Raw genomic sequence first — 13,078 nt, forward strand, 5'->3', positions numbered from 1 at the left:
AAGTGAATATTTTTAAAAGGGAAAAGCATGGACAACACACAAAAGCAAAAAATGTGAACAAAAACGAACAAATGAGTTCACAGTTGAGAATATTTTACTCATTAATTCTGAAGTACACTCGTGTTCATTCTACCATGTTGTGGAATAAAATATTTTTTTGTGCATGGTTTGAATATGTCCTCATATGTCCAGAAAAAAAAGTTAAGATAGCAATGGAGCATTCTAAGAAGCTAAAGGAGAAAGCCTTGTTGTATCGTTTTTGAAAAATGGATGATTGGCTGTATGGTTGGCTAAGCCTCCTCCTCCTCCTCCCTTATTATATCAAGACCGTCATCTTCACCAATAAAGCTATTTTTGTGAATGGGAACCCACTACATGACAACCTTTTTACAAAAGCATGCCAAATGTGATGTAAAATACAAACATTTTCAGTCTCCCCCCCCCAAAAAAAGTTATTTTCCCTTGAATCAGTTGATCTTTTGATAAAATTATTATCCTTTATTGTCATCTCAGTGAGATGGGTAGCATAGAAGTCTACTTAATATTATAATAACATAACATAACATAACATAACATAACATAACATAACATAACATAACATAACATAACATAACATAACATAACATAACATTTTAGTGGGCTAATGTTATCAAGAACTGGTGGGACTGGGAGTGCAATATGCTAACATAAGAGACCATCTTTTCTCTTTATATTTCTGAATGTGTAACAAATAACTGTTTGCATAGAATAAATTCTACTTTTTAAGCTATGAAGCTTGGTGTACAAGCAGGCACTTATTCAGCTTTTTTTTTTCCTTCCTGACATCAACACTTTGTCATGAGATCCTGTCTCACTGAAGAATTCATAATGTAAAAAGGTTGGTAATTTAATCATGGAAAGTTCCCACAAAGAGTTTTTAACACCCTTTAATGAGAGCCTACAGAGAAGACCTAGAAGGAGTTGCATGCCAATTGTAGCTTAGTTATAATGACAGTTGTGGCAGTGGGTAAAATGCTGAATAGAAGAATCAGTATAACAGGCAAGTAGAAGCTTCTGTATTGCATTAGCATATTGAATAGATCAGATACTATCACCAGGGGTGCTACTCTGCAACATAGACTCGACACAATGTGGTGTTCTGCTAATCTTTTAAAATAATGTTGAGTTTATGCCTGCGGTCTGCACTGTAGGGTATTAGCTAGACAAATCTCCTTTGAAGCATTGAAATTTCTGGAATGCGTTTTACTTGATCATGTGCAAATGTTGTTCTGGCCTTAAATGCTTTGAGCTGTGATTGATATTTGGATTTGCAGATTATGTTGTTAGGCTCCTTTCAAACTGTATTTGCAAACACACATGAGGACTGATTCAGGAAACAAGCTTTTTCCATCCCAGGAGAGTCTTTACAGCTGAATTTGAGTATAGCCTCCATTCTTTATAGCATAAACAATTATGTGGGTTTCCATTGGCATAACTCATGCCTTTTCCCATAAATCTTGTCCAGAATTCTGGCAGATCACTGAATAGGTGGGTTTAGCTTAACCAATAAATGGTTAAAGGTTTGCTTTTCTAGGAAAACAATTTTTTAAGTAGATACATTAAACTGTTGTAACAATACCCATATAATTTAAAACATTGTCTATCCTTGCACAGTAATTATCTTACTATTAGGATAAAGTATACTGCCTTTTTTTTTCATTTTGTCTGATTCCAGTCAGAACTATTTCTATTTTTGCCTATTTACCCTTTACCTCATTTCAAAGTCAAGAGGAAATATTAAGTATGCTGCTGGTTTGCAGTTACCACCCTCTTCAGCTGGGATGTAGATGCTTGCAGACAGTGATGTTGAATTATCCTTAAAGAAGAGAAATACGAAGTACATGTTCCAGATTTTCTATCTATCCTCTATTATCTATCTATCATCTATCTATCTATCTATCTATCTATCTATCTATCTATCTATCTATCTATCTATCTATCTTTTGATCTAATCTATCCATCATCCATCCATCCGTCCATCCGTCCATCCGTCCATCCATCCATCTCTAATTAAAATAGATCTAGCAAAGCAGTTTCTATGCTCTTAAATTCTTAGTTATAATATAAGATGAACAGACAATATTTGACTACTTACAAATGGATATAGAGAAATCTGTCAACTTTCTGATGTTTTTCAACCAAAGGTTTTTATTTTATTTCTACATACAACAAAAATAAATCCACAAAAATAACTGCCTGCATTTTGATAGCGCACGTCTTAAAATAAATGTATTTTGCATGCATTTTTCTTAGTGTGCAGGCTTTTTGAAAATGTTTCTTCTTAAGCAATTTCTTATGTACCTTTCTAAACCTTGTTCCTAAGAATTTTGTGCATCAAAGGGTTTCTAAGTATATAAAGTGGAAGAGGACATATTCATCAATAGTAATAATAAGTGACTGAAACACAAAGTGTGTTTTTTATTACATAGGTTACATTTACACAGTTTCTTCCAAGTATGTATATGATATTCCTTGAAAGTATTTATTATTCCCTAACACATTATTTATGCAAGTACATAAAGATGATTTGTGCACTTTTCTTTCCCAATATGTATGCATTATTTATTGAAACTTATAAAAAGATTATTTATGCATTATTCATAATATAAAAACTGTACCAGTGTTTTATAAACTAAATCACTTGAGCCAAGTTCAAATCTTTGCTTAGCCATTACACTCTATTTCTTTATTTGTCATTCTTCACATTTACTTGTGAATTTACTTAGACATATCTTGAATTCCTCGGCCAACAAACAAATGCATGTATATGTATACATACATATGTACACACATCTTAATGTAGATATTCTTTTACAAATAGGCATTTTTCTGTTTGGAAAGCAACTATAAAGTCAGGTAATTTACATCTGTTTGATGTGAAAGTATCTGGAATGAAATTACATAAAGGAGGAGTCTATGTGTGGAAGTACCTGTCAGAGAACCTCATTCAAACTAGTCACTAGGAAGCAGCTTTCCATTGAAATGCATCTAAGACTTCTTTTTGAAATAATGTGCAGAGAGATCTAGATCATGGAATTGTATTTTAAAATGGCATCTTCTCAGAGAAGATTAGCTGACATTGTTGGCATAATACTATAGATAGTCTTTAGCTTTGGATGGGACATACAGCATTATAGTTGACTTAGAGCATTTTTTTTTCAGTTGAAGAGGAAGAGTATTTCCTATCACTGTAGATGATCAGTTTCTGAAAAAAAAAAGGCAATACCAAAACTTCAAATGAATCATGTCTTCTAATCAAGAAATGCCACCATGTCAGGCCTAGCAACACATTGACTGCTAGCCTATGAGGAATAATTAAATTAAAATCAGGCATTTTAATGGAAGAACATTGGAGGCTGTTGTCTTGGCAACAGTTTTAAACAGGTGGTTTAATGATAGGTGGAGAAAGGGACTACTGAAAAATTTAGGCTTAGGGACAGAGTTGTCTGCTTCACTACAAATAGTAAAGTGGGATAGTAATATGGGCCTTTTCAAATGACTTTAAAGTTGCTTTGTCTGTCAAGCACCATAAAACCTTTTCTCTCTGTTAGGAGATAAGCAGCATTTTTAATAAAATAGTACATGTATAATTTCTATTCACTTAAGACCGGAAATTTGTTCGTTAATGTTTTGATTTTCCTTCTTGTATACTTGTTTTCTGTGCTTTAGTATTTGTTTTTGACAATGAAACTAGAATTTAAAATATGTAATTCCTTTTCTGGAGATTCAGCCTATATTAAAATTTCTTTTAATATATGAGCTTAATACAACTATCAGAAACCAAATAACTGAGGAGCAAAATGGGATTATGGGTAACACCCAGGCTTGAGACTGAATTTTGCAGATTCTTTGTGATGAACAGGTCTTCATGAACAATGGTTTAGTTTCTGCTCCCATCTCAAGCATGGTAGTGCATCCATATGCTTTGAAACTTTCCTGCATTACAGCAAGTGAGAGAATTCCTGTCAATGAAAACCACTAAACTATCAGGTGGCTTCATGGAACTTGGACTGCCTAATCTGGTTACAATAGCAATAGCAATTAGGCTTATTTACTGCTTCATAGTGCTTTACAGCCCTCTCTAAGTGATTTACAGAGTCAGCATATTGTGCCCAACAATTTGGGCCCTCATTTTACCGAAATTGGAAGAATGAAAGGCTAAGCCTTTGTAGACCTTTGTAGGGCTTTGCTACCAGAGCCCTGGTAGCGCAGCAGACTAAAGCACTGTTATTAATATCAGCTGCCTGCAATTACTGCAAGTTCAAATCTCACCAGGCTCAAGGTTGACTCAGCCTTCCATCCTTTCTAAGGTAGGTAAAATGAGGACCCAGATTGTGGGAGCAATAAGCTGACTTTGTATAAAATATACAAAAGTATGAAGGCTATTGCTTAACGCATTGTAAGCCGCCCTGAGTCTCCGGAGAAGGGCAGCATATAAATCAAATCAAAAAAAAAAAAAAAAAAAAAGCCAACCTTGAGCCAGTCAGGATTGAACTCCTGGCAGTGGGCAGAATTAACCTGTAATACTGCATTCTAACCACTGCACTACCATGGCTCAATATAGAATAGTTGCAATTTGGTGCTATGTATGCATCTCTTTGTAAAACAAACAAACAAACCTAATACTCATATACTGGTATATAATTCCTCTTAGGAAAATGCAATGAACAGTGCTTTTCCATTCCTCTTCCCCAAGGCCATCAATTATTAACATTTGAATAGAGACCCAGAAGATGCTCAAACAGTAGGATGGCTTGCAACTAGACAGGTTCTTGTGAATGAGATTTGCATGACTAAACCTAATACAGTATATCATAAATATGAACAGACCAAGAGACTACTATCAGAAAATATCCCAATGGTCTTTTCAGTAGTTTATCTGCTGAAATCTGAGTTTACTTTCCTTTCTTTTCTTCAAAGAGCAATTTTTAGGAATGAAGTAGATATGTGGATATAAATGCAATAACATTAAAACAAAAATTATAGATACTAAATCAATTATGTTGACTTTGTTATCTAAGGCAGAAAATGCAAATGACAATATTATTGATGATTGAAAAGGTCATAATAATCAGAACTATTCTGAATGAAAGGTGTCAAGTAATTTGATCAAGGACTCATTCCCAAAGGGAGCATCAAATTTAAACCTCTGCTTTTTTTTCTCCCTAAAAGCAAACAAACAAAAAAGCACTAAGCTTATGTTTCACTTATGTTGAGAGTACTTTTGTTCTGTATTTTATTTTCAAGTGCTGTCATCTTTTATTTTTATTATGACTGGAGGTCTCCAAAGCTGGAGGTGATCCAAGCCTCTATAGATTGCTGATAGAGCCTGATAATAAACTAAATCCTTCACTGGTCACATATCCTATTTTACAGAAGATACTTTATATGGAAAAATGCACCAAGTGTAGCTATTAACACCTGCCACTTGTGTAAATCTGACAGTCCTCTTTTTCATCATGATTTTCTCCTTTTTTTAAGTGATTATAAGTGACCATCCTAGGCATCCATCTGGCATCCTAGTGAGAGCCAAGTTTTTGTTTTGTTAAAATAATGCAATACAAATTTCTGCTAGCTTGTAATTATTTAAGGTTCTAGCTATTATCTTTAAACTTCAGTTATATTGCCAATTTGGGTAAGAGAAGTGATATATATTTATATTGTGTATAACTAGTACATATTTTATATAACTACACACACATGTGTGGATATAGACAAATGCAGATTCATGCAAAAGCATACTGAAATAAGAAATTCTTGGATTATTTTCATTGTAAATATTGCCTGAAATTTTTGAAGGTGACAAATAAATACACTGAAGAATTCACAGTTGCTAAAGTATGCATTCAAGTTGTGCACTGTAACTCTTTCTCTGCCCAGTTTCTATGTATTCAGCAGAAGATCAAAAAGTGAGCTATCTTTGCAATCTGGCCTCTGATTTATTAGAACTTGGACTGCATAGGAAATGGCATTCGAGTCCTGCTGTCTTTCATACTGAATGCTTGGGGATTAGTATCAAAGAGTAGGAAGTTGAGGGCTTCTTTGTCACTACAGTTTGTGGTTCATGCATTCAGAAGAACTCGTACAGGGTGTGTTTAATTCGATGGATATTTATTTAATTTCTATGCTTTCCCTTAGGAGGTTCCTAGGCCATTTATTTTACTGTAAAATAACAAATTTTCAAAAAATGATTCCATGGGACCTATGTTTAGATTCAGTTCTGACAGACAGTGTATGAAACTATGTTTGACTTCTGTTTCTAGTCTATAGTGATATCAGCCTACAGTTCCCTTTCCCTTAAATTCAACAGCAATGACTAATCTGTAGTATGTCTGACTTTTTTCCTAGATCCGAGCAGATGGGCCTCCTCATGGTGGCATTCAGTACGAAATGGTGCCAATTTTCAAAGATGGGAGTCATATCCTCCGTGACATGGCTTTTTCCACAGATCATAATTACCTCTATGTCATGTCGGAAAGACAGGTAATTCTTACTTTTCCACACCTAAGTGCATGTATGCTACTTTCACAGCAGTGGTAAAACACTGTGCTTTCTACAGTGTCCTTAGCATTTATGTCAGATGTGGGGATTCCCTACATAAGGTTTATTCTATAAATAAATTATTATTATTATTTGCTATAGGCAGGTGTTAATGCATCAGGAGAGGAGGAACTTCGCTTCTCGTTAGCACAAGGGGTGTGTTTAAGAAATCCAAGTTGAACAGAGACACTATGAATAAAATAAAGTGTGGGGATTTGGGCTTCATTTTCCTAGCAAAATCCATCTCGTTGATTGGAAGTCTCATCCATTCATTTCTCTCCATATGCTTGGCAATAGGCTACATTTATACATAATTATTTTCTGTTGTATCGTTATTCTGGATTTAATGTGAGACAATTGTTTATGATGATCCAATTTTACTTTATATGATATACTTGGATATTAAAAATTTCAAAGTAGCAGTTTAAAAATAAAAATTGTTTTGGATACATTAGTTAATTTTATTTACAATTATAAATAAGGCTCTTGTGATCCCCTTGCTATTGTTTAAGAATCCATTGTACTCGAACTCTTTTTGCATTCAGTGTAACCAAGACTTACTCAAGTTCTTGTCTTTAAGACTCATACATATATGCATGTCAAATTAGAGTTGTTTTTAGTCTTCCAAAAGGTGTGAAAAGTTCGAGATAGAGACTTGCTTTGCTATGTCAGCTTTTTGATTTTTTGGTATTTACTATCTGCAGAGCATTTGCTCTAAATGTGTTTATCATTTATCATCCTGATAAAATATTCCCCCTGAAAAAAGGAACCAGATTGCACCTAGCAATACCAAAATGACTGTAATGGAAATTTATATCCTTTGCAATCCACTCATGTCTCTTGCCTGCAGAGCCAATACCATGTAAATAATCCAGAACACTGACTCTAACAGATTGACTATATTCAACTCCTGTCGGAAATGAGAAAATGCACAAGGTTCCAGCCATGAAATCGTACTCCTGGGTTCACTGATTCTGTTAAGCATTTTAGTGGCTATCACTCATGACTTGATAATATTGAATAATTTCTTTAGCACTGTCTGTAGGGCAAGCAATGAGGATATCCAAATTGCACTATATATTTCTGTGTTGAATTTAAGAGGTTAGGTGTGAATTTTCAGAAGCCAGAAAAAAGAACCACATTTCCAAACTTAAGTTAGCACAAAGTGACAGAGAGAGAGAGAGAGAGAGAGAGACAGAGAGAGAGATTTGAAAATACTAAACATAAAGGAGGTCATACAATGCCCCTCCTTTATATTAAAAAAAAAAAAACAAGCAATAACATTGATAGAGAATAATCCAATGCAATAACAATTGAGTTGGAAACCCATTTTCCCTGTGTTTTCTTAGCTTGTTTGATAAAAATTTGTATATGTCTGTCAGGTGTTGTTTATTCAGGACAGAGTGACTCATTTTTCTAGTGAAAGAATAGAACCACTTCTCTTTGCAGTTATAAAATAGAGAAAGATTGTAATGCTTACTTTTCAGAACTAGAGGAGGCCACTACTTTACTCAACTAGTTTTGTTAACCTCCCTGCCTATTTTAATATTTAGACTGACAGAATCATGCTAGGATAATATTATATTGTCTGAAATGGATCTCCACCTTTATCTCTTGGCTATTATGCTATGTTACGTAGAACAAGTCTGCTGCTTTAGTCTGTTTTTGCATATATCTATGAAAGTAAGATCATGCAGGCTCATTTTCTTATGGCTCCACAATTTAACAATTCCATGCCCCAGTTTACTCACATAAAAATAATTCTAAGAATTTTTAGTAATGCTCTAAAATGTTTCTCTCTGACATTCTTCTAAGAAATTTGAGTTCAGTAGAAATTCTGCAAAGTGTGGCTAGCTTAAAGCAAGCTTGAGTACTTTTTCTATAATTCTGCAAAAGTAAAGATAAGATTTTACTCAGCTAATGGCAAAAAACACTCAAAATAAATATTTTTATGGATTTGAATCGTGATATTATATTTTATCTTCAAATCCACAATTGATAGGTCTATTTTGTCATTACTTATCTACAGTGAGCACAAGATAAAAATTTCTTTAAAAAAAAAGAGATGATACCTTGTACTATATGTGATTTAATTCATTCATACAATACATGATACTATATTGTGCATTTTTCTTGAATATGTATGCATATTTTATCACAAAGACTCATATAACATTTGGAAGCTACATAAAGTGTGAAATCTTTATTTTCAATCTTTACGTAAACATGAAACTATTTGCAAAACGTATATTGATAAAACTGAAAAACAGCAGCGAAAAACTTGACGTATAATCTTTTTACAGGTCTAAGGTATTAGCTGCCACTATTCTTCTTAGTAGCCAATTACATCAAGCCTTGACACAAAGTGTGAAGAAAGGTTTAACATCATGTACGGTATATCACAAAAGAAAACAATAATACTACATTAAGCAAATGAAGAGTATTGCTTGTTGATGATTTAGCTTCTTTCTCCTTGCTCCAGGGAAAACACTATTTATGTATTATTATGAATTGTAAACATTTAGAGCAGGGGTGTCAAATTGGCGGCCCGCAGGCCGGATGCATCACATGCAGGCCACTCCCACCCCAGCTCCATGAATGGGGAAAATATAATTTGACATTGCGAGTTTGACACCGGTGATTTAGAGCAAGTGGTAAAATAGCATTGAGCCATCAAGAAGATAGGCTTCTGAACTCCAGTGTTCTAATTTCACTTAGGATGGATTCAGAGAAACCACAGGACAGATTAATTTTGGTCAGGACAGAAGCTGCACTAAGTGCATGGATGCCAAGCCACAGAGACTTTAAGTGTTAAAACCAGCACTTGAATTAGACTGAGAAGCCCTTTGATAACCAGTGTAGAGACCTCCACTTAAGTGTCATCTCTCTGAACACTTTTTTTCAGTCTGCAGTTAGATTGGCATAATTAGAATCAACTGCATTTTCAAGCAAGCCCAATAATAGAAGGAAGTGAAAAAGATAAGTATATTCCAATCTTAAGGGCAGAAATTTTAATATTTTAATAGGAATTTGAAATTTCAGTAGGACAAGAGCAAAAAAGGGAAATGAAATGAAATGATGCTAATATATTGTGTTAAAAATTGTATTTCAAAGCAATCTGATCTGAATAATAGAAAGCTCCTGCTGCTTTGAAATGGTCACATTGACTTTGTTTATTTGTAATGTATATGGATCTCTTTGTATGGTATACATATTCGATAATATTTGGGATATCTAGTGATCACAATGTGTATCCTTCTTTCATTGTAGTTAAGTAGCTTAGTTTACTGCTTAGAGTTTAGTTTGTTTATCTAAGTCAAATGGTTTACAAAATATGAGCATTCATTAAGATAAACTTATGACAACTAAAGGCTATAATAAAAGAAAGCAAAGAAATCGAAGCTTATGTTTTTCACAAAAATGAAGAGTATTTTTGTCTCTTCATGTCTCTTTTGTTTTGTCTCTTTTGTTTTGCATTTCTTTTAGACTTTGAGCCATTTTCAGTATAGGATGTTATATAACACAAAATCATATTTAAAAAGTGTGGGGGAGGTAAATTGACCCAAGTCAGACTTGACTCTGATAATTTCATGGACTCAATCACATCATTTCCTTGGCAACAGTAAGGTAGCTTCTTGTTGCTTTGTTCTGGGAGACTTTTGGACTTCAGGTGGACTACTCCACAAACTTGATGCTCTTTACCGGTCTCCCATTTTAGTACTAAAAAAGTCTCACCTTGCTTTGGATTTGAACCAAAGGTGGTATGATGCTTTTGTTACTTAAATGGAAAATATTTCATTTAAAAATCTTCTGTGGAACTATAATTCATCACAGTTCTGCAATTCTGTAAATATTGAACTTTTTATTCTTCCTATCTGTACTTGTTCAGACAAAGAAACTTCTATTCATAGTAAAACATAAATATTCCCATTTTTAAAAGAACAATAGAATTTCAGAACTCCACTCTAAGGTGTAACATTCTTGATGCAAAGAGATTTGATAATGAGGCATCTTGTACAAGTTCTAATTATTGGTGGTTGAATATTACATTTCTGTGAAGTTATTTTATGCATGATTCAAATGGTTGAAAGAAATTTCATGATAACAACTAAAAGTCCCAGATTTGCAAAATTGTAGTGTCAAATACTGTACAAGTCAAAAACTTCAAAACAAAAGAAATATAAAGATTTTTTAACACTTTGACACATGATAACATACCCACAAATCCAAATGAAGTTAACAGAGAATGAGATAGCATTACTCTGCTCATGGTGAGGAACAACCACAACTTTAAAATCTTAAACTTCAGCTTTTATACTGATTAAATCAATTACTGTCTCATAATTGTTTGCAATTATGAAACATTAATAGATCTTTTAACATCTTGAGCAAGCATTTTAAGGAATTACAAATACTTATGTGTCAAATTACAGAGGCAAATTATCTTTTTGTTGGTCTGGGTTTTCTACTTTTCTCACACTGATCAAGACAATCTTAAAATAGCCCCACTGTTTAGGTTTTGTCTGCCTTGCAGTCTCCGAATGAACTTGCTTTGGTCACACTGTTTGGTGACTGCCATTTTAAGGTTGTTTATATTCAGAGAATTCACATGTGATGTCCACTAGCAGATTTTGTGGTGGGACAGTTCCACTGAGAAAGAAATTCTTAGGTATCTCTGGATTAGCATGTCCAGCTTCACTTTGGAAAATAATAAGGTCAAATCCAGCTGCACTGGAATCCATTTTGAACCAAACTTCTGTATTGGGTAATGAACAAAAAATCAACACTTCCTCCATGTCTTTCTTTTCATACTGCAAGCTATTTCTTTCAATGACTCTTCTATAGTTAATTCTAATTATCTGATCCAGTGATAATTTCTCAGAATCATGTGAGGAAAGCTTCTCCCTTTCATAAAACCTGGCAATTTATGTGAAATTGTTCATTCCAATAGTTTTCCTTGAACTATGCACACAATCTGTCTTTTTAACTGCAATTTAAAGGGAAAACATCTGCCTATCATCTTTTTTCATTTAAGTAAAGTTCAAGAGTCTCTTCCATGCAGAGTTTACCTGCCCCCTCCCAGGCCTGGGGATAAGCAGTTCTATCATTTATATAGGCAGAACCGTAACCTTTTCTTTCTTTTGACTGTTTTGCCCTTCTGGGTGCCACGTGAGGAGAATGCCATTAATCTTTCACCACCTCCTGTAGAGTGAGGCATGACTGTAGCTCTGCTCATAATATTCTGCATAAAAGTCTTTAAACTACATCAGACCTGAGTAAAAAAGCCACATAACTATGTCAAATAAGTTTCAGGTGCACTATTGTCCATTTATCTCTTTCTTTTGGGGATTATTTCTATGGAAGAACTCTAGGAAATCACCTAATATTCTTGAAGCAATCACTAAAAAGAAACAGCAAGCTTCCATTACCTCAATGTGCTATTAGGGGAAAGCAAAACAAAAAGTTAATTGTGGAACATGAATGCATGCTTAAATATGCTGATATTAAAGGTTTCGCCTGGAAAGGAGGGTAAGGAAAGCTGTAGATACAAAGCCAAAATATTGTTTTGGTGAGCAGTCAGTGAGCTCTGGTTATGAGTGTAGTTACATTATTTCATGATTTATTTAAGTCACAACTGAGACCCAATATAATTTGTGCTGACATTTGTTACCTTGAGTCTCTGAAGACTCTTGGAGGTTCTGGTCCACAGATAAATGAATGTGAAGTTTTGTGGCTGGGCTCTAGGGAACAGTTAGGGATGCTGCTGCTGGTGGTTTATTACTTTACTTTCTGTCCAGCAGAATCCCTTCTTAAGCTGCTGGATTTCATTACTGGACTGACAGTGAAACCTCCAAGATGTTTGGAGGTTTCAATCAGCTATCTGGAGGACCCATAGGAGTTTTTGGCCTCCATAGCAACCATGAATCTGTCCCAAATTATTACTCTTTGATTGCCTTCTAGCTCACTAGTACCACCATCCCCTAAAGAGAAATTAATCTATTTGATTGAGCCCATCTCTAGCAACTGATGGATCCCATGGGATTCCAGACACAGTTTTGGATTTTCTGGTCCAGCTGATGCCTGGAGCACCACTGTAGGAATATTCTACTAAACAAAGCCCATATTAGTTATTGCCTCATAGAAACAATGGCAGCAAAACATCAATATTATTCCACCCTTACTGAGGTTCTGAAAGCCCAGTTATTTAAGGGATCATTTATCTTCACAGTTTCTGGTACCATCCCACAGAGGGGGTATACTCGAGGTCCCTTTAAGTTATGTTTCAGTATACCCAGGAAGCATGTCTTCTTTGTAGGTGTCCCTATCATTAGTGCCTGAGATATTCTAAAGCTCCAACCTTGATGGTATTCTGAAATGTCTTAGAAAACTGGTTGTTCACACAGGCCTTGGGATAGTTTGGACAGGGATCCCTGCCTTAATGTTTTAGATTTTGACATATGGTCTGGGTTGCCATCTTGTAATTATTTTGTAATTCATT

General features: G+C 34.5%; 1 protein-coding gene across 1 annotated transcript in view; it reads left to right on the plus strand.

The window, feature by feature from the left end:
- The window catches only part of PLXNA2 (plexin A2), a 449,635-nt gene that overhangs the window by 174,474 nt on the left and 262,083 nt on the right, over positions 1-13,078 (plus strand). Inside the window, exon 4 of the mRNA XM_034414337.3 lies at positions 6,388-6,522. Coding sequence (XP_034270228.1) covers positions 6,388-6,522 — 135 coding nt within the window. The remainder of the gene's footprint in view (positions 1-6,387; positions 6,523-13,078) is intronic.

Source organism: Pantherophis guttatus, chromosome 3 (genome assembly GCF_059756535.1).
Source record: "Pantherophis guttatus breed Tessera chromosome 3, ASM5975653v1, whole genome shotgun sequence".
NCBI classification, from domain to species: domain Eukaryota; kingdom Metazoa; phylum Chordata; class Lepidosauria; order Squamata; family Colubridae; genus Pantherophis; species Pantherophis guttatus.